We start from the raw sequence: 22,364 nt of genomic DNA, 5'->3' as shown, positions 1-22,364 counted from the left end.
CTGCAACCTCTTACCAAAAATATAGTATTTTACTTTACTTTGTATAGATTTAGAGCTTTCTATAATTTCCTATTGTTATGTTTAAAATCTGTTTTTAAGTTATAATTTTGTAACACAATCCATACACGCTAATAACCCTGCGTGGTTGATGCGTAATGTAAGGAAAAAAAAGTCAAAGGACGGGAATACTATGCATTTATCGAGGATAACTTATTCAAACTAATTTAAAGTATTTAAAAATATGTATCTCCAGAAATAAAAAAAATCTCTAGCTAAAAAAATTAAGAGACTTATAATGAAAATAATGTCAGTCCCTATTTTTATCAGCAAAAAATTGATCGTAGACAACCCCCTAATCACCACCCTAATTAAAATTTTTCATTGACTTGATTTGGTTTTTTTGATTTATGTATTGTTCATAGGTTCTAGAAGTTTGGTCGGCTTAGAATGATTAGTCTTCTTTCTTAGAATGTGAGATTTTGTAATATTATACAGGGCAGTTTAAAAGATAATTACGGTTTTTTATAAAAGTTCACATCCTGTAGAATTGTACTGATTTGATATCAAAAACTCCTTTTATGTTCAAATGATTTCTAATATAGTCTATTATTATTAAATATTATTAATATAGTGAAATGATTAATTTTAATTTACAGGGTTGGTCGAAATTGGGAATGAGTATTTTCTGAGTTTTCTTAAATAGAACACCCTGTATTTTAGTACTGTAATGAAATTATATTTTATACTACTTATTTATTTCTTAAGCATTCCCTAGACCTAACTGCTTTAATTTGTAAGTTCGTAGTTCTTTAAGCCAAACATTATTTGTAACTAAATTACTTGAAATTTTATTAGGTTTGCCGTGAAAATATTCAATCATAAATAATTTTTTGAAAATAAACACATGTTAATCTAGAATGATCCGTAATTAATTAATATTGGATGAGATACCAAAATGCCGACGTTGTTAAGATTGTTGGTGCTTAAAATATTAATAAAAACAAACCATATTCTACCTAGTTGGCTATGGCTTTGACACTAAACTTGATTAAACATTAGACATTATATTATTTTTATAGTTTCAGTGGCTTTGTTACCACTACTAATATAAACTTTTGTAATGGGGAACTGATTAGTAAAGTTTTTGTTCTAGAAGAATATAACAAAAATGTACTACTAGCAATAAGAATTTATCATCTCTAACTCTTTGATAGACGACAACCAAGAAGAGAAACTTTTCTAAGTTTACTAGAATATTCTCGACGTACTAGACACTTAGATTACAAGAACGTTCAGACTAATTTGCAGATTCTCATTGCCGCTAACATTTCATCCATTTTAATCATTTACTAGTTTTTGTTTGATCAGATTTCTCGTAATCTAAATGTCCAGTTCGTTGAAACCGCTCTAGTAGATGTTGAAAAGTTTCTCTTTTTGGTTGTCATGGAACCGCTAGAGCGGTTTCAACGAACTGGACATTTAGATTACGAGAAATCTGATCAAACAAAAACTAGTAAATGATTAAAATGAATGAAATGTTAGCGGCAATGAGAATCTGCATATTCGTATGAACGTTCTTGTAATCTAAGTTTCTAGTACGTCGAGAATATTCTAGTAAACTTAGAAAAGTTTCTCTTCTTGGTTGTCGTCTATCAAAGAGTTACAGATGATAAATTCTTATTGCTAGTAGTACATTTTTGTTATATCCTTCTAGAACAAAAACTTTACTAATCAGTTCCCCATTACAAAAGTTTATATTAGTAGTGGTAACAAGGCCACTGAAACTATAAAAATAATATAATGTCTAATGTTTAATCAAGTTTAGTGTCAAAGCCATAGCCAACCAGGTAGAATATGGTTTGTTTTTATTAATATTTTAAGCACCAACAATCTTACAACGTCGGCATTTTGGTATCTCATCCATTATTAATTAATTACGGATCATTCTAGATTAACATGTATTTATTTTCAAAAAATTATTTATGATTGAATATTTTCACGGCAAACCTAATAAAATTTCACGTAATTTTGGTTACAATTAATGTTTGGTTTAAAGAACTACGAATAACTTACAAATTAAAGCAGTTAGGTATAGGGAATGCTTAAGAAATAAAAAAGTACTATAAAATATAATTTCATTACAATACTAAAATACTAAAATAGTTCTATTTAAGAAAACTCAGAAAATACTCATTCCGAGTTTCGACCAACCCTGTATATTAAAATTAATCATTTCACTATATTAATAATTTTTAATAATAATAGACTATATTAGAAATCATTTGAACATAAAAGGAGTTTTTGATATCAAATCAGTACAATTCTACAGGGTGTGAAGTTTGCTACAACTTTTATAAAAAACCGTAATTATCTTTTAAACTGCCCTGTATAATATTACAAAATCTCACATTCTAGGAAAGAAGACATTGAGCAGAATCCAAAAATATAAAAATATACAGGGTATTTCCCATTTAAAAAAACGAAGTTACAATCAACTTCCGGTATAACCGCAAGTAGCAAAAAGACCAAAATATTTTCATTAAATAGTTCATACATTCATACCTCAAAACCCATGTATTCCAATTTTCATGATTTTCTTACCTTTGGTTCTCGAAATATTTCTAATAGGCCCTTTATCTGCCTCACCCTATATATAGTTAATAAACTTACTACATAAGCAAACAAAATTAATAGATGTAGCAATACCGAACAATAATAATCTGCTTGTTAAGCACAACGCAAAGATCGCCAAGTATAAACCACATTCAAATAGCAAATTCCCAACTATAAACAAACGCACGTGTTAGTATTCGCCGTCTCATTCGTCAAGAGGCTGTTAAATGTAATTTATTGCCCTAAACGAGGCGGATTCTCATTTTACAGGTCCAAACTGGCCAGTCTGCAAATTCAAATTGTAGGTAGCGTGTTGGTTTTTAAGATACACTTCAGGACGACCCTGTTTAGCTTCCATGCGCGTTTGTTTACAGTTGGGAATCTGTAAAATGAATGGACTTTAGAGATCTCGAAATAAAAATAAGGGAGAATGGAAAGTACCCAGACGATATCTATTGTTCTTTCTATTACTGGAGTCATTCCGAAGAACCTCATAAAAAATATCAAAAAGCTGGGTCTAACGAACATCTTTGCAAGATTATGCAGAAAGCTGTCCTACTCTCGACGTTCAGATTCGTAAGAACATTTTTGGTAGGTACTTCGGCGTATCAAAACACCTAGGGCTCGATAACACAGGAAGAGTCCCACCGAGCTCAATCCTTTTGATACTCTAGGTATCTGGGATGAGTGAATTTTCCCCTTAGAGGGTGTGTGAACCGTATGGCTAAATCTTGATAGGTAGCATATTTTATACTAACCCATCAAAAAAGTATAACGCTGTCTTAGTACTTAACTGTAACATTTCAAAATCATCTATTTTGAGAAAAATGAATTTAAAGCTTTTGGTTCTAGTTTTTCTTTGTTAGTTTTATAATTCAAAATATTATAATACCTGAGCTATTTTATGACAGTATATAACAAAAATCACTTTGGTTCATGAACTTTATTTTTCATGTCTGTACCTTTGATTTAATAAAACAGTGACAATTACAAACTTACTTTGAGATGTTACAGTTTAGTACTGAGGCAGCGATATACCCGTGCTGAGCTGCCCCCCCACTTGCAAAAATTAAAAAAATAATAGCGCTGATTTATGAGCTATTTATGAGCTTTCATATACCGCGCATCAAAAATTTTGAGCTAGATTGAGCAGGAATTTAATATTTTAGTGGGGGGGGGGGGCTGACTCAGTCCCCACCACTTAAAAATACGGATATTGAATCGATCTTTGCGGCAGAATTACGAGCTATTTATGAGCTCTTGAAATGATATATGTAGTTTCGATTTTTGAGCTCATCCCCTTCACCCCCAAACAACCCTTTAATTTATTTAACTTAAGAGAAACATGCTGAAAGAAATTAAAATATATCGTATCGCGGGTATAAATCCTGTAGCTTATGCAGGGTGTCCAGAAACTCTACCGACAAACGAAAACAGGAGATTCCTCAGATAATTTTAAGATAATTTAACCCAATTCACTTAGTCCGAAAATGCTTCCTAAGGGAGCTAGAACTCTTTGAAGATGGCGTCATGTAATTAGTTTTTCTTAAATACCTCCAGAACGCTTTTATTTAGAACAACGAAAATTGGTATGCTTATTTACTTTCCAGAGATGGATCGATTTCATCCATTACGAATTTCTAGTACCGTCTAGTAACTTTTTTTTCTTTAACTTTTAAGCATTTCTGACACTGTAATTAAATTGTGAGGTATTCTGGTACTAGAAGGTACTCTTGCTTTAAGTCGGTAGGCCACACCGTTTTCTAGAAAAATTGGTTTGAAAGTTTTTGGAAAAAATTTGGAGTATAAATTTTGATCAACTTTTTATAGAGCTCATTTGATAAGTATTTCTAAGTACTTTGACAAGTATTTAGTAAGTGTTATAAAATTCATCGTGTTCCCGTTATATAAGCTTGGATCCTTCGATTTAAATACTCACAGAAAAAAAATATATATTCAATTATGTACTTATATAACTTACTTTAAAGTAACATTAAATGGTTTTACAAGTAAGGAATTTATTATAGTTTTTATTAGCTTCGATTTTAGGGATGAAAACTTTTTTGCAAAAACATAATCTTTGAGTTATTTATGAAAAATCGTTTTAAAGCATGCATTTTTTAACAAAAATTAAAATATTTGATCTTTAATAACTCAAAAAGTATTGATTTATTTTAATAACATTATATAACAAATTTTGCTTAGAATTTGTCTCTCTATAGATTTGTGGAGTAATTTTTAATAAAGTAATTTTCACCCCTGAGAAGGGGTGGCATCTACCCTAGGCAGAAACTGCAAATTGGTACCGTGTTATTTTTGTTCCTTGAGGTATCCTCTATCCACTCACCAATTTTCGTGAAAATTAATGGAGATGGAAATTCAATAATTGAAATGCGTGTATTTTGCGAGTTCATAAATTATTAAACGATATGTAGTCGCCAAATAATTAACTTAATTAATTTTAAGTACAATCCTTTATTAATCCCAGAAGATGGGGTGATTTTCTTGAGAAGGGGTTGCAGCTTAATTATCGAAATATCGAAATACGCGTGATTTAAGAGTTTATTCTTAGAATATAAGCTATTCGAATTAAACTACTATTAACTTTTTTGGAAAAACTTACAGTTTTTCAGTGATTTACAAAAAACCGCTTTAAAACATGCATTTTTTTCACGAATAATTAAAATCTTTAAACTTTAATAACTCAAAAAGTATTGACTTATTTTAATAACTCTATATAAAAAAAATATGCTTATAATTTGTCCTATCGATTTGTGGACTTAATTTTAATAAAATAATTTTCACCCCCGAGAAGGGGCGGTATCCACCCCAGGGTAAAGGCGAAAGATAGCACCATGTCACCTTTATTTCTTGAGGTATCCTATAACCACTCACCAATTTTCGTGAAAATCGATGAAGGTTCACCGAAATTGAAGGTAATAGTTAATTTTTACCTTCAGTGACTGCACTATACAAAAGGATTTGCAATTTAATAATCTAAATGCGCGTATTTTGGGAGCTCATAAATTATTAAATGATATGTAGTCGCCAAATAATTAATTGAATGCATTTTAAGTTCAATTCTCTGTTAAGCCGGGAAGTTGGGGTGGTTTTCTTGCGAAGGGGTTGTAGCTCAATAATCGAAATGCGCGTGATTTAAGAGTTTATTCTTAGAATACATAAGCTACATGATATTTACCCGCGATACGATATATTTTAATTTCTATCAGCATGTTTCTCTTAAGTTAAATAAATTAAAGGTTTGTTTGGGGTGAAGGGGTTGAGCTCAAAAATCGAAACTATATCATTTCAAGATCTCATAAACAGCTCGTAATTTTGCTGCAAAGAACGATTCAATATCCCTATTTTTAAGTAGTCAGCCCCCTGAGTCAGCCCCCCTCCCACTAAAATATTAAATTCCTGCTCAGTGTAACGAGCTCAAAATTTTTGATGTGAGGAATATGAAAGCTCATAAATAGCTCATAAATCAGTGCTATTTGTTTTTTAATTTTTGCAAGTGGGTGGGGCCAGCTCAAAACGGGTCAGTGATATAGAATTGGTTTTTCTAGTGACTAGATAAAAATTGAAAATTTAATGTTTACTGTGTGTCTTTGCCTAAAATTGAAAAACAAAACTTAAACATTGTATAATTATTTTGTTGCAGCAATATCTCTCGAGTTATAGGCGAAAATATAGACCCAAAAAAAGCAAAAATTTTCGATTTTTTCAAGATTTTGTTATCAAACAAAAAATTAAGATCAATGTTTAAGGCGGGCGCATATTGTGATTTTTGGTACAAGGTATATCCTTAGTGATTCAAGCAAGTAAATATACTCATGGACATTTTCCATCTTCCACCGTTTATTTAAATTGTTCTTCTTGAATTGAATACTTTTTTTAATAGTTTTTTTGGCGTCATTGAAGATATCAAAATTACATAGATAAATTTATCGTTATAAAGGTTATAGATTTATTTCTATGAAATTAAAATCCAGCAATCGATGTTTCTTGCAATAGTAAACCGCTAGTTATTTATTAATAAACTATTTATTAACAAATATACCTACTTACTTTTTGTATGCTCACAAGATGCTTTAAACACAATACTAAGGGACACAACAAGGCAAAAATGATACGACTTCATCGTGATGAACATAGATTAACAATTTGTAAAGTTGCGGATATTTGGTGAACTTGGATAAATTTAGAATGTTTGACCTACACGATTTAAATTTGCCGCAAACTATTTTTGAATGTATAAACTGTTATGTGCGAAGTTTATTCTGATAAATGAATGGCACATCATTTTATTAATTACCAATTTAATAATTTCCATTTTAAAGCAAATTACTGAATCGGTTAAGAAGTCCGATATATTAGACATCACGTTTCGTATATTCATGATATATAGTGAGGAGCAACATTATGGAATAAATTCATTTTCTCTAGAATGGTCGATTTTGAGATTAATCCCGAAAAAGGTGAATTTTTATTTTTAAATTTAAATTTTGTGGCATATATATCATATTATTGACGTGATTCGTCTGCTCGTGATGGCGTAATCGATAAATTTTCTAAATGGGAATAAGGGTTGTGTGGTAGCTCATTAGCAAAGTTGTTCAGCTCTGTATTCAGTAATATAAACAATAACAACATTATTGTAGAAAGTGGCAAAAAATATAATTTTTGAATTAAATTAATTGACCAAATGAAGAATGTACATACCTAATTTATTTAACTGAAAATACATTTTAGTGCTGTCAGGAAAAGATGAAAATAGAAAAAAAAAATAAAATCAATGGGAAAATCCCAATAGTTGGCTGTATACCATAGTTTAAAAAAGAATGTGTGTGTACTTTGTACGCACGTAAGTAGTTATACTTCTACTACATATTATGTGATTTTTAAGGCAATACCAAAAATTTAAAAAAATAAAAGAATAAAACGCACAAAAACACATTGAAAAATGCCACAAAGAAAAAATTATTTCTGAAAGATAATAATTGTTGGCAAAAATTTTAAATACTCATTTTCTGAAAAAAAAATTATATAACAAATATACTTACAATCATAAAATGCATAAAAAAATAAAAAATAAAAACTTGCATCGGGAATCGAACCCATGAATTTCGTGGCGCTTTGATTCGTAATCGAAGCCTAGACTCACTCGTCCAATTCCACGTTATTTGTCATGTGGAAAAATAGGGTAACTGAACGTTTTACTGTTTGACAGTTGTTTTGAATATCATTAAATTATGTAGTTTAAATTTTGTGGAAGAAAATATTAAAATATAACAAAACAGTAAGAAAACAATATATTAGATGAAGATTGGTAGAACTTTTGTTGGTAGTCAAATTAAGTATGTAAGTCAAAGCATTACATACCTACTAGATAAATAAATCTACGCCAAAAAATCATAATTTAAAAATAAAAATCGGACCTAATTTGGGATTTCTCTCTAAAATCCCCATTCTTGAGAAAATAAATGTACAGTAGAGCGTCGATTATCCGAACTTCGATCAACCGAACGACCGCTTATTCGAACTATCGACTCCCGCGTCCCGCACTCGAATACCGAGCAAGCGTTAGTAATTGACGCTTAAAATATCTTCAATTTTCTTCAATATTGTATCCAAAAATAATTATGTTGTTGCAAAGACTGCACTTTTTTGTTTAGTTGCTAGTTGTTATTATCAAAATATAAATAAATATGTAGGTATATAAATATGGCTTTTATTCACTTGTGGATAAATATGTATGACTATAAACATGTATCAATATATTGTAGTTCGATTATCCAAACAAATCGGTTTTCCGAACACCTATGTCCCCCAATTAGTTCAGATAATCGACGCTCTACTGTATTTCAACCTAATCCAAATGTATAATTACAATATGATTATAATAAAAACTACTTACCGAATTAGAATGAGTTTTCCTTGTCCAAAATAGTCCAAAAGTCCAAAAATATAGGTATATGAAAACTATTTAAAAAGGCAGTATAACTATTAATTAACTTTTGTTTTTGTTTCTTTTCACACAAATTTTAAAACGCAACAGCCATAAATAATCTAACTACAGCTGTGCCACAGCCGCCATATTGAATAATTTTTGACATGTCATTTGAACATCTAATCAGAACAAAGTTATAATGCGCATGCGCCGGGATCATAGGTTTTAACATATAAAAATTCACCTTCATATCGCCGGTAAAGAAGTATAACTTCAAAAACTCACACAGAAGTAAAAACTTCAAATTGTATTCTGGTATAAAATCGTTTATTAAAAACTATCTAAAATGTCATCCAAATGGATTGCAAAACGTTTTCGTTCTAATTCAGAACATCTTCAGTGCATTCTGCTGAGTAGTTTGAAACTAGAACACTATTTAAAGTGGTAACCCCATAATATATGGTTTACATATTATATTTTAATAGAATATGGTGACTACAAGTCGATATTGTTAGATATAGTAGAATACATTCTCAAAGGGCAATATGTTTCCTTGCTCGAAAATGCTAGGTACTTGCCAGTTCAATGGGAACGGAGTTGGTCTGTGCCTTACTTTTCAATTAGAATACGGAGCGCACTCCAGTCCTCTGAATCGCGATTTTCGGCTCTTATTGGAGCCTCATCGGAGAGAACGTAGGCACTGTTCTCCATATCCTAAATGACCAGCACCGAGAGCTTTTCCCACCCATTGCAACCGAAGTGAAGGTATTAGGTGACTAGCGTCATCTGGCAATTGAAAGATGAAGTAGTTTTCAATCCTAATAGCAAAATTAATAATATTGAAAATATTAAAAACATTACTAAAAGATTTTTAAATTGAAAACTTATTGGCACACTTTCCTGGTGACACCTCCAAGGCTTCTAAAATATGCAAGCACATGGATGCTGCAGTGAAGACAAAGGGAAGGAATTCTATACTATGCAATTCACATCCCCCGTCTGCAGCTTGGTAAAGTTCCAACGGAAAATGCACCTGGTTACTGTACGGAGTAATACGACTATAAAATAAAAATGTATACCATTTTTATTCAGTTGCAATGCGAAGGCAAAACAATCTTACTTTTCAATTAGAATACGGAGCGCAGTCCAGTCCTCTGAATCGCGATTTTCGGCTCTTATTGGAGGCTCATTGGAGAGAACGTAGGCATTGTTCTCCATATCCTAAATGACCAGCACCGAGAGCTTTTCCCACCCATTGCAACCGAAGTGAAGGTATTAGGTGACTAGCGTCATTTGGCAATTGAAAGATGAAGTAGTTTTCAATCCTAATAGCAAAATTAATAATATTGAAAATATTAAAAACATTACTAAAAGATTTTTAAATTGAAAACTTATTGGCACACTTTCCTGGTGACACCTCCAAGGCTTCTAAAATATGCAAGCACATGGATGCTGCAGTGAGGACAAAGGGAAGGAATTCTATACTATGCAATTCACATCCCCCGTCTGCAGCTTGGTAAAGTTCCAACGGAAAATGCACCTGGTTACTGTACGGAGTAATACGACTATAAAATAAAAATGTATACCATTTTTATTCAGTTGCAATGCGAAGGCAAAACAATCTTACTTTTCAATTAGAATACGGAGCGCAGTCCAGTCCTCTGAATCGCGATTTTCGGCTCTTATTGGAGGCTCATTGGAGAGAACGTAGGCATTGTTCTCCATATCCTAAATGACCAGCACCGAGAGCTTTTCCCACCCATTGCAACCGAAGTGAAGGTATTAGGTGACTAGCGTCATTTGGCAATTGAAAGATGAAGTAGTTTTCAATCCTAATAGCAAAATTAATAATATTGAAAATATTAAAAACATTACTAAAAGATTTTTAAATTGAAAACTTATTGGCACACTTTCCTGGTGACACCTCCAAGGCTTCTAAAATATGCAAGCACATGGATGCTGCAGTGAAGACAAAGGGAAGGAATTCTATACTATGCAATTCACATCCCCCGTCTGCAGCTTGGTAAAGTTCCAACGGAAAATGCACCTGGTTACTGTACGGAGTAATACGACTATAAAATAAAAATGTATACCATTTTTATTCAGTTGCAATGCGAAGGCAAAACAATCTTACTTTTCAATTAGAATACGGAGCGCAGTCCAGTCCTCTGAATCGCGATTTTCGGCTCTTATTGGAGGCTCATTGGAGAGAACGTAGGCATTGTTCTCCATATCCTAAATGACCAGCACCGAGAGCTTTTCCCACCCATTGCAACCGAAGTGAAGGTATTAGGTGACTAGCGTCATTTGGCAATTGAAAGATGAAGTAGTTTTCAATCCTAATAGCAAAATTAATAATATTGAAAATATTAAAAACATTACTAAAAGATTTTTAAATTGAAAACTTATTGGCACACTTTCCTGGTGACACCTCCAAGGACTCCGCGAAAATCGCGATTCAGAGGACTGGAGTGCGCTCCGTATTCTAATTGAAAAGTAAGATTGTTTTGCTTTCGCATTGCAACTGAATAAAAATGGTATACATTTTTATTTTACTAAAAGAATTGTTATGATAGACTTTTTTCATAAATTTTCACCCATTTTAAGTTTCTATATGTAGACGCCTCTGAGCCTTATATTTTTTAATTTTTGGTGTTACGTGAATCAAATACTCAATTTTTGGTTTATTTTATTTATTTACCAATTATAAGATGATCGTACTTTTTATCTGCAGTTTATTATTTTCTAAAATATAGATAATGCTTAATTTTTTCTCCCTTACTGAAATATTTTTCACTTTTCTCGTTTGGGGAATCGGTCAGGAATATCTGCAATAAATGGCGGTGAAGGGTCATCATCAAATAAATAAAGTCTCTTCTTATGACTCCTGCAATATTTAACAATAACGGTTTGATTACTCCCAATTATTTTGGTTTTTTTAAAAGAAACATCGCACCTAAAAAATATAGACATGTTCACAGGGTGATTCTTAAAAATATCCAATCTCTGAGATGTAGATTCTAGACCTCAAAATTCAAAATATTAAGATTTAACCCAAATCACTTAAATAAAATGTGGCTCGTTACTGAGTTACTGCGTTTTATTTAAAAATTTAATATCTATTTTTACCCACAGCTTTAAAACTATTTGACATATTCTTGTTATACTTGGCAGAAAATGTAGGTACTGTATAATCTACCAAATTATGAAAAATAAACGTTTCTGTCTACTACCAGAGGTGTACGACAGGGTAAAGTGAATGGTTTACCCTTACCAAATTCTACGCCACTGACGGAATCGCTATTTTAGCACAATATTTCGATTCTCCAAAACTTTTTTTGTAAATTACACACTATTCATTTAGACCAGTAAGGATCTGTGAAAAAACGTCTATTTTTTAATGTGAGAGGCGGCATTCGGATTTTTGCAGATAAACTTAGTTGACACCTTCAGTAATAATAATTGACTTATGTCATCATCATCATCTTGGTGCTACAGCCCTTAGAGGGCCTCGACCTTCTCAAGCTTTCTACGCCATTCTGTTCTGTCCCTTGCTTGCATTTTCCAGTTGCCGACTCCGATCTTCTCGGCATCCTGTGTTACCCCGTCCATCCACCTCAGCTTTGGTCTACCCCGTCTTCTCATTCCCACGGGTTGCGCTGTTAGAATCTTTTTTATCATGTTCGATTCAGGGGCCCGGGCTACATGTCCTGCCCACTGCAGGCGGTTTCGCTTAATTATAGTGATAATATCTTTTCCACCAAACGTATGCTTGTAGATATTCTGCAGTTCAAAGTTATATCTACGCCTCCATTGACTTATGCTCCTTCTCAAATATGCCCGGAACATTAATAAAAAAATTAAAATATTTAAAAATTTCGAAAAACGTCGATTTTTTTCTGCTTTCTTTGCTTATAACTTTAAAACGATTCGTTTTGTCTTAACGTAAATAAATGTCTTAACGTATTATCTTTTCTGCAATATAGCAATAAATACAAAGTAAGGGGGCAAAATACGCCTGTTGTTATTCAATGTTTTTAACCACTTTGGTGGCACTTAGAACCTTAGTAATTCGCTTAGGAAATTCTTTGTAACATACTTAAACCGTGTACCAAATTTCATTAAAATCGACCTAATAGATTTTGCATAATAAATTTGCAATCTAAATGTTTTTAAAAAAGTTCAAATTATTTAAAATCTTTCTGAACAAAAAGTAAACCATTTAGAAGTTGGCTAATTTTTTTACATATAAAGAGGTGCTTTACCTATCTAATACGTATTACTCCGTAGAGTAACCAGGTGCATTTTCCGTTGGAACTTTACCGAGCTGCAGACGGGGGATGTGAATTGCATAGTGTAGAATTCCTTCCCTTTGTCTTCACTGCAGCATCCATTTGACTTGCATATTGTAGAAGCCTTGGAGGTGTCACCAGGGAAATGCACCAATAAGTTTTCAATTTAAAAATCTTTTAGTAATGTTTTTAATATTTTCAATATTATTAATTTTGCTATTAGGATTGAAAACTAACTTCATCTTTCAATTGCCAGATGACGCTAGTCACCTAATAACTTCACTTGGGTTGCAATGGGTGGGAAAAACTCTCGACGCTAGTCAATTAGGGTATGGAGAAGAGTGCCTACGTTCTTTCCGATGAGGCTCCAATAAGAGCCGAAAATCGCGATTCAGAGGACTGGACTGCGCTCCGTATTCTAATTGAAAAGTAAGGCACAGACCAACTCCGTTCCCATTGAACTGGCAAGTACCTAGCATTTTCCATGATAGAAGAACTCAGGTACTTGCGTATGCAGACGACATAGTATTGATAATAAAAACAAAAAGACAACTGCTAAGAGTACTTAACCTTTTTGAAGAAAAAGCAATCAGTACGGTCTGACAATTAAGGAACACAAAACAAAATTTTTGAAAATGGGAGATACAGTAAATGAAGAACAGGTTTTGAAAATTAGAATTGATAACGATGGAAAAGAATATTGTTTCGAGAAAGTGAAAGAATTTAAACCTTGAGGTGACTGTAACAGAGAAAGGAGATGAAGTTCCAGAAATTGAAAAAAGAATTGCGAAGGGAAGACGAGAAGTTGGAGCATTGAGCAAACTTTTAAAATGTAGTTTTATCTCAAGAGCAGCAAAATTGTGGTTATACAGGGTGTTTCATTAATAATTGTCTATATAGTAACTGGAGAAACCTTAGCATAAAATACGAAGATTTAACCTAAATCACTTAAATAAAATGTGGTTCCTTACTGAGTTACAGGGTGTTTTATCTAAAAATTTAAAAACTATTTTTGCTCGGCATTTTTAAACTATTCGACGTATCCTTTTCATACTTGTCAGGAAGTATAGGTACTGTAAAAACTACCAAATTACGTTCAACAAACGTTTCTGGCTATTACCAGAGACGTACAACGGGGGAAAGTGAACGGTTGACCCTTTCCAAATTCTACGCCACTGGAGAAATTGCTATTTTAGTTCAGTTTTTGGATTCTCCAATACTTTCTATGAAAATAATATACTCTTCATTCGTAAAGATAAAATCATTTGTTTTCGAGATTTTTGAAGTTAAGAATGAAACAACACGGTTATTTTGATTAATATATTGTGTCCCTTCATTTTTAATTTCAAATATCTCGAAAACTAATCATTTTATCGTTACGAATGAAGAGTATATTATTTACGTAAAAAGTATTGCAAAATCAAAAAATAACACTAAAATAGCAATTTCGTCAGTGGTGTAGAATTTGGGAAGGGTCAACCAGCCCCTATCCCCTGTCGTACGCCTCTGGTAGTAGCTAGAAACGTTTATTTATCTTAATTTAGTAGGGTGTACAGTACCTATACTTAGTGCCAAGTATGATAAGGATACGCCACATAGTTTTAAAGTATGTACTGGGTACAAATAATTTTTAAATTTTAATCATATGAATCGTATAAATTCATCAAAATAACTGTGCCGTTTCATATTTAGCTTCAAATATCTCGAAAACTAACGACTTTATCGTTACCAATGAAAAGTATATTATTTACGTAGAAAGTGTTGGAAAATCTAAAAATGGCACTAAAATAGTAATTTCGCCAGTGGCGTAGAATTTGAGAAGGGTCAACCATTCACCATCCCCTGTCGTACGCCTCTAGTAGTAGCTAGAAGCGTTTGTTTATTATGATTTAGTAGGGTGTCTAGTAGTCGTACTTTCTGCCAAGTATAAAAAGGATAGGTCTAATAGTTTTAAAATGCTAAGCTAAAATAATTTTTAAATTTTTAGATAAAACACCCTGTAACTCAGTAAGGAACAACATTTTATTTAAGTGTTTTAGGTTAAATCTTCGTATTTTTTGCTAAGGTTTCTCCAGTTACGATATGGACAATTATTAATGAAACACCCTGTATAGTACGGTGATACAACCTACCGTACTGTATAGTAGTGCTTGTTGGGTTCTGAATAAGAGAGAAGAAAATGCATTGAAAATATGGGAGCGAAGTGTGCTGAGGAAGATTTTCGGTGGTGTGAAAGTGGGAGAGAAGGAAGGGAGAAGACGGACGAATGCGAAAGTTCAAACACTATTTGGGAAGTCAGTAATCAGCCATATGGTTAAAACTAGAAGACTGCGTTGGTTGGGACATATGAAAAGGATGTCAATGGACCAATGGGCGAAGAGTATATTACCAAGAGGCGAGGGAAGAAGAAGGAGGTTTATTGTGGTCCGTCGACCGAGAAAAAGTGGCTGTAAGCAGCCAAAGATCTACAAAGAGCAGGTGTTGTAAACTGGAAGACAGCTGCCCTGGACAGAGTAAAGTGGAGAAAGGCAGTTGAAAAATTTCAAGCCATGGGCCCCTGAGCCTGCAGTGCTGTTATATATTATATATAATTATTTATGTAAGGTAAATTTTTAATCCTAATAGCAATATTAATAATAATGAAAAATATTAAAAATATTACTAAAACATTTTTAATCTGAAAAACTTATTGGTCCATTTCCCTGGAAACATCTCCAACGCTTCTAAAATTTGCAAGCCAGATAAATGCTGCAGTGAAGACAAAGGGAGGGAATTCTAAAAAGTTGCAATTCACAAGTAAAATTCCAACGAAAAATAGACCTAGTTACTCTATAAGAGTAATACTAATATAGCATAAAATAAAAATGTATACCATTTTTATTCAGTTGCAATGCGAAGGCAAAACAATCTTATTTTTCACTTAGAACAGGGAGCGCAGTCCAGCATTCTGAATCGACGATTTTCGGCTGGGCTGCGCTCCCTGTTCTAAGTAAAAAATAAGATTGTTTTGCCTTCGCATTGCAATTGAATAAAAATGGTATACATTTTTATTTTATGTTATATTAGTATTTCTCCTATAGAGTAACTAGGTCCATTTTCCGTTGGAACTTTACCAAGCTGCAGACGGGGGTTGTGAATTGCAACTTTTTAGAATTCCCTCCCGTTGTCTTCACTGCAGCATCCATCTGGCTTGCAAATTTTAGAGGCCTTGGAGGTGTTACCAGGGAAATGGACCGATAAGTTTTTTAATTTAAAAATCTTTTAGTAATATTTTTAATATTTTTCAATATTATTAATGTGGCTATTAGGATTGAAAACTTTAGTTTTCAATTGTCAGATGACGCTAGTCACCTTATCCATACACGTTAGTTGCAATGGGGGATAAACTTTCATAGTTTGGTCACTTTGAGCAGAGAGCAGCACGCCTACGCCTCTCCGATGATGACTCAAATAAGAGTCAAAAATTGTCGATTTAGAGAACTGGACTGCGATCTCTATTCTAATTGAAAAATAAGATTGTTTTGCCTTCGCATTGCAACTGAATAAAAATGGTATACATTTTTGTTCTATCTAATACACTTTAAATACACTTTTGTTTAATAAAAAAAAAGAAAAATAATTTTTAGCGATGTAAATAATTAAAACCGGTATAATTTGACTTAAACTTTCAAATGCTGTCAGCAGAATTGCTATTTTATTTTTTAATCAAAAGTTATTCGCGTTCAAATATTTCAATTTTTCGATTTTTTTAAAGTTCCACTGCGTTTATCTCGAAAACTATGCATCCTACGAAAAAACTTGTAAGAACATTTTTTGCTTAAGGCGGACACAGATATCCGCGCCGCGAACTCCGCGCCGTGTGTGCGCCGCGCGTTCGTGCGCGGTTATTGTTCGTTAAAATTTTTCATTTTGACCATCCAGAGGAAACTTACGAACGTTTAGTAATTGTAGATAATCATGTCTCTGTCCTGTACTTCTACTACATCTTATTTTGGTATTGTTCTGAAACTATTTTCTTGTGTCATCTTATGCAATTTACTATTTTATGTGGAATAAGCCACAGTTTGGGAACATTTCGGGAACTACTTTTTTCGCTTCTTGGCAACACAAATATAATGGTAGGGGAGCCCAAGCGGGGATTTTTGCAGTTACTCGAGCGCGTCAGATTATCATATGGGGAGAAACGTGGTACCCTGCAGATGTGCCTCCACCATATATTGGCTCTTAACACAGGGGAGTTCGTTCAGGGGGGCCCGAAAAAAATCTATCCTTAAAATACTCGAAATTGTCAGATTAAGATAAGGTAAATTAAGTACATGCAAAAGAGTCTATATTTAAAAAATATGACGATTTGAGCGGGGCGTACGGAAATGGGTGAGTCAAAAAGTTTCACAAAAAAAAAACGAATATTTCGCGAAATGAACGTCAGATTGAAAAACTAAAAACTACGTGTTCAATATTTTTCAAAAATCTATCGAAAAATACCAAACTTGACCCCCCACGGAGAGGGGTGGGGGGTAAATTTAAAATTTTAAATACAAATCCCGCGATCTTTCGCAAAATAAACATCATATCGAAAAACTGCAAAATACACTTTATCAATGTTTTTGAAAAATCTATCGAATGGTTCCAAACACGACCCCCCCACGGAGGTGAGGTGGGGGGTTACTTTAAAATCTTAAATGGTAGACCCCGTTTCTTATTGCAGATTTGGATTGTTTGTATAAAAATAAACAACTTTTATTCGAAACATTTTTTTGAATTATGGATAGATGGCGCTATAATCGGAAAAAAGATTGTTGGAAATGGAAAATTAAATTAAAAAATGGGAAGTCCCCACTAAAATGGAAAATTTTACTTAACTTTTTTGGTTTTAGGACCTAATAATCACAACCCAATAGGTCCCCAAATCGCTCGAGTGACTGCACATTTAGCATACTTTGCTCCCCTACCATAATATATCTGCTTGTTCCTACAACCAGAAACAAAATTAGAGAACTATAGGTACTTCCAAGTCGTGCGATACCTTTTTCGTTTTCCGGTGACACAATTGTAATGTATCTGCTTGTTTCAACTGCGTAGCTTCACTAGAAACGAAATTAGAGAACTATAGGTTCTTCCAAGCCCTGTGTTAACTTTTTCGCTTTCCGGTGACCCAATTATAATATATCTGCTTGTTCCAACTCAGTTGCTTCACCAGAAGCGAAGTTAGGAAACTATAGGCTCTTCCAAGATGTGCGTTACCTTTTTCGCTTTCCGACGACACAATTATAACATATCTACAGTCGGAAAAATGAAAGAATACCCATGAACGAACATATAAAACACGCTGTATTTTCCTGTCACCGTGTCACAAAGAAAATTGTCCAGTGCAAGTACATGTAACAATAATTATTACATGTACTTGCGTTGGCCAATTTTTTGTGTGACACGGTGACAGGAAAATACAGCGTGTTTTATATGTTCGTCCATGGGTATTCTTTCATTTTTCCTACTGTATTTGTTCCAACTCCGTTGCTTCACCAGAAGCGAAGTTAGGAAACTATAGGCTCTTCCAAGTTGTGCGTTACCTTTTTCGTTTTCCGGTGACCCAATTATAATATATATGCTTGTTCCAACTACGTTGCTTCACCAGAAGCGAAGTTAGAAAACTATTGGGTCTTCCAAGTTGTGCGTTACCTTTTTGGCTTTCCGGTGACCCAATTATAATATATCTGCTTGTTCCAACTCCGTTGCTTCACCAGAAGCGAAGTTAGAAAACTATTGGGTCTTCCAAGTTGTGCGTTACCTTTTTGGCTTTCCGGTGACCCAATTATAATATATCTGCTTGTTCCAACTCAGTTGCTTCACCAGAAGCGAAGTTAGGAAACTATAGGCTCTTCCAAGATGTGCGTTACCTTTTTCGCTTTCCGACGACACAATTATAACATATCTACTTGTTCCAACTCCGTTGCTTCACCAGAAGCGAAGTTGGGAAACTATAGGCTCTTCCAAGTTGTGCGTTACCTTTTTCGTTTTCCGGTGACATAATTATAATATATCTGCTTGTTCCAACTCCGTTGCTTCACCAGAAGCGAAGTTAGAAAACTATTGGGTCTTCCAAGTTGTGCGTTACCTTTTTGGCTTTCCGGTGACCCAATTATAATATATCTGCTTGTTCCAACTCTGTTGTTTCACCAGAAGCGAAGTTAGAAAACTATTGGGTCTTCCAAGTTGTGCCTTACCTTTTTCGCTTTCCGGTGACACAATTATAATATATCCGCTTGTTTCAACTGCGTTGCTTCACCAGACACGAAGTTGGAAAACTATAGGTTCTCCAAGTCGTGCATTACCTATTTCGCTTTCCGGTGACACATAATATATATCTGCTTATGAATGTTTTTTTTATATTGATAACTATTTCCGAAGTGAAAGTCGAAACGTCAAGTAAACTTGATTTCAAACTCGAATTGTGGCTTATGCACAAATAAAATAGTAAATCTTATTTTTAATACATGTTATTTTTAGTACAACAATGAACTAACATTTTTTAAAAAGGTCCGCATGTACATTTTTTTATTTCAGCTTCTATTTCCGTTCAGATCGGATTTAAGTTGTTTCTTTAAATTAAATGGTTCTTTATTGAGGATCCCACAATAATGATTTTCCACGGTAAACATCAATTTCCTTCCGACAGTTCCGACTATTCCATTACTAACAAATATTCAACTCATGCGCGCCAAAACCAACAAACCACTCGCAAACCCGTCCAAATACGTATTGCGAACCATCAAAGCGTTTGTTGAAAAACCGACAGAATTTAGATCGTGGTGCGCCGTGTGCGTGCCGTTTGTGCGTCACTTGAAAACACGTACTAATCTGACGAATACGCTGCGCGCGAGCGGCTCGCACACCGAGCAGAGCGCATATGTATCTCCGCCTTTAGGATTACCCAAAAAATACAAAAAAATGTTTTATTTTGCGAAGAATCGATGTTATGTAATTCCTCAAGTTCTTTGTTTATAACAATCTTATCGACATCCGGATCAACAACTGTTACCCAAAAAAATCGTGTTCTACGGGTCAAAAAATACATAAAAATCTTCGGTAAGTCCATCTAAATAAAGGAGCGCGTAGCACCCCCTCGTGGCCACAGCACTAATTTGTTTATAAGCCAAAAAATTGTTTATAACTTTAAAACATTGCTGAGGCTGCTTAAATAATCCGATTTCAATCCTGTAAAGTGCATTAGATAGGTGGAGTGCTTATTTATATGTAAAAAAATTGACAAATCTTTGTATGTTCTAGTTTTTGTTGTGCAAGATTTTAAAAAATTTTAATTAAAAAAAAAGTTTAGATTGCAAAATTATTATTCAAAATCTAGTACGTCGATTTTAATGAAATTTGGTGTACGGTTTTAGCACGTTACAAAAATTTTCTAAGCGAATTAGGAAGATTCCAAGTGTAATCTAAGTGATGGAAAATTATTGAATAAAGACAGGCTTGTTTTGCCCCCTTATTTTATATTGATTACTATTTTGCAGCAAGGGTGATAAATTAAGACATTTTTAACCAATCATATTTGATAGAAAATTTAACTATCTTTGTTTTATTTCTATACGACTTTGTTCCAAAATGAATAGTTTTAAAGATATAAACAAAAATTAGAAAAAAATCGATGTTATTCGAAATTTTTAAATATTTGAATTTTTTTATTAATGTTCCGGGCATATTTGAGAAGGAGCATAAATCAATTATTATTAACGAAGTTATCACCTAACTTTATCCGCAAAAATCTGAATGCCACCTCTCACATCCACCTAAAAACAGATCCTTACTGGTCTAATTCGTAAAGTTAAGGTCATTAGTTTTCGAGATATTTGAAGTTGAAAATGAAAGGGCACAGCTATTTTGATTAATATATTGTGTCCCTTAATTTTAAACTTCACATATCTCGAAGATTAATGATTTTATCGGTACGAACGAAGAGTAGCTTCATCAAAAGTAGCTCACAAAAAGCTTAAATATGGCGCCAATATCTAAATTCCCACCAAAAATGGGCTCTAATTGTTATTTCTCGTGGCCCTTCATATAAATATTATTATGTACATATGTAAACAATGTAAATGCCAGCCGAATAGGACCCGACGGCCGCCATGACACTTTGGCAATTTGAAGGGAGTACGATTCCGGCTTATCCTAATAAGCAATAAAAAATCCTACAAAACGAAAGAAAAAAAGAAGTTTTTACGATGAAGAAAACCGAAGATATCGCCATATACTGGCGATATGATAAAAAAATGATAAAAAAACTTTTAATTTTTTGGGGCGTTATGGGCGGGACTAGGGTATACATTTTTTTTGTTCGAGTACTTTTTGATGTAGAACAGCGTGGTAATTTTATTGTTGAAATATCGCTGGGGGAATTTTGACTACCTTAACCGGCTAAACCCTTTGACCAAAAATAATTGTAATAAAATAGCCAAATAACCGTAACTTAAGATAAATATTCGAAAATTAAAAAAAATGCAATGTTGGTGAATAAAATGGTCTTTATGGTTTATTTTATTTATTTATAAATTATATCCTAGTAGTATTTTTATTTGCAATGTTTTATTTTTAACTTCCTGAAATATTTCACTTCACTTTTCTCGTTTAGGGTATAGGTCAGGAACATATGCAATAAAACCATGGGTATGTGGATCATCGAAGTCTTCCATTCGATTTTTATTTGAGCGAGGACTCTTGCAATATTTAACAGTAAACCTTTCTTTGCTCCCAATCACTTGGGTTTTTTCAAAAGATATATTGCACCTAAAAGATAAATCGATACCGGTATACTAGGTGAAAAAAATTATAATCGCAGTTCCATCAGGTATCAAATAAATAAATAATAGGAGACAAACTAAAGAGGATTCACTAAATAATATATACAAAATGGACAATTACCAACCGGTGGAACAGGCTGACTTCCTCAAAGGATATAGTTATAGTACATCAGACCATCTGCTGACAATAAGAATGTTGATACAGAAGGTAAATAAATACAACTACCTGTATTTCTTGCCTTCGTAGACTATGAAAAGATGTTTGATAGTATCAAGATGTGGGCCACAGGCAAGGCACTTGAAAAATCGACATAAGTCCGTCAACGCTCATAAGTCTGGCAAAGCTATTGAAAAAGATTAAAACGAAGCATATTTGTGCTTCAGACAGTTGTGTTGGTGTCATGATAGCACGTGGGCGTTGAACTACGTGGCATTTGTGCGGGAGTAACCCTAATGTTCATTTTGGAGAATGGTTAGGCAGACGAGGAATCGTCGAGTGGCCCGCACCGTCATGTGACCTGACACTTTGTGATTTTTCCCTGTGGGACCTTCTCAAGAACTCTTTTTGCAAGAGGACTAGGCACCCTTCCCGACCTCCGAACTCCAATTGAAGAAGAATTTGAAAATCTTCGCGGGCAGCTTGATGTGCCTCGTCGAACCTGCCTCCTTGTTGCGAAACGTTGCAATAAATGCATTGAT

The 22,364-nt window shown here is 33.6% G+C and overlaps 1 protein-coding gene across 5 annotated transcripts in view; it reads right to left on the bottom strand.

Annotated features, from left to right (window-relative positions):
- Positions 1 to 22,364, bottom strand: part of LOC114349487 (uncharacterized) — a 68,755-nt gene that overhangs the window by 15,320 nt on the left and 31,071 nt on the right. The window contains exon 1 of one of the 5 annotated variants that reach the window (XM_028299869.2): positions 6,685 to 6,903. The exons of 1 other annotated variant lie outside the window; for it this stretch is intronic. In XM_028299869.2, the coding sequence (XP_028155670.2) occupies positions 6,685 to 6,769 (85 nt within the window). In that variant the 5' untranslated portion in view covers positions 6,770 to 6,903. Of the gene's footprint in view, positions 1 to 6,684; positions 6,904 to 11,242; positions 11,523 to 21,371; positions 21,652 to 22,364 lie in introns of those variants that run through there. 3 more of the 5 variants (XM_050642724.1, XM_050642723.1, XM_028299870.2) reach the window with 3 other exon arrangements.

Source organism: Diabrotica virgifera, chromosome 2 (genome assembly GCF_917563875.1).
Source record: "Diabrotica virgifera virgifera chromosome 2, PGI_DIABVI_V3a".
Lineage (NCBI taxonomy): Eukaryota > Metazoa > Arthropoda > Insecta > Coleoptera > Chrysomelidae > Diabrotica > Diabrotica virgifera.
The sequence above is the reverse complement of the archived record's forward strand: the minus strand, read 5'-3'. Positions and strand labels throughout refer to the sequence as shown.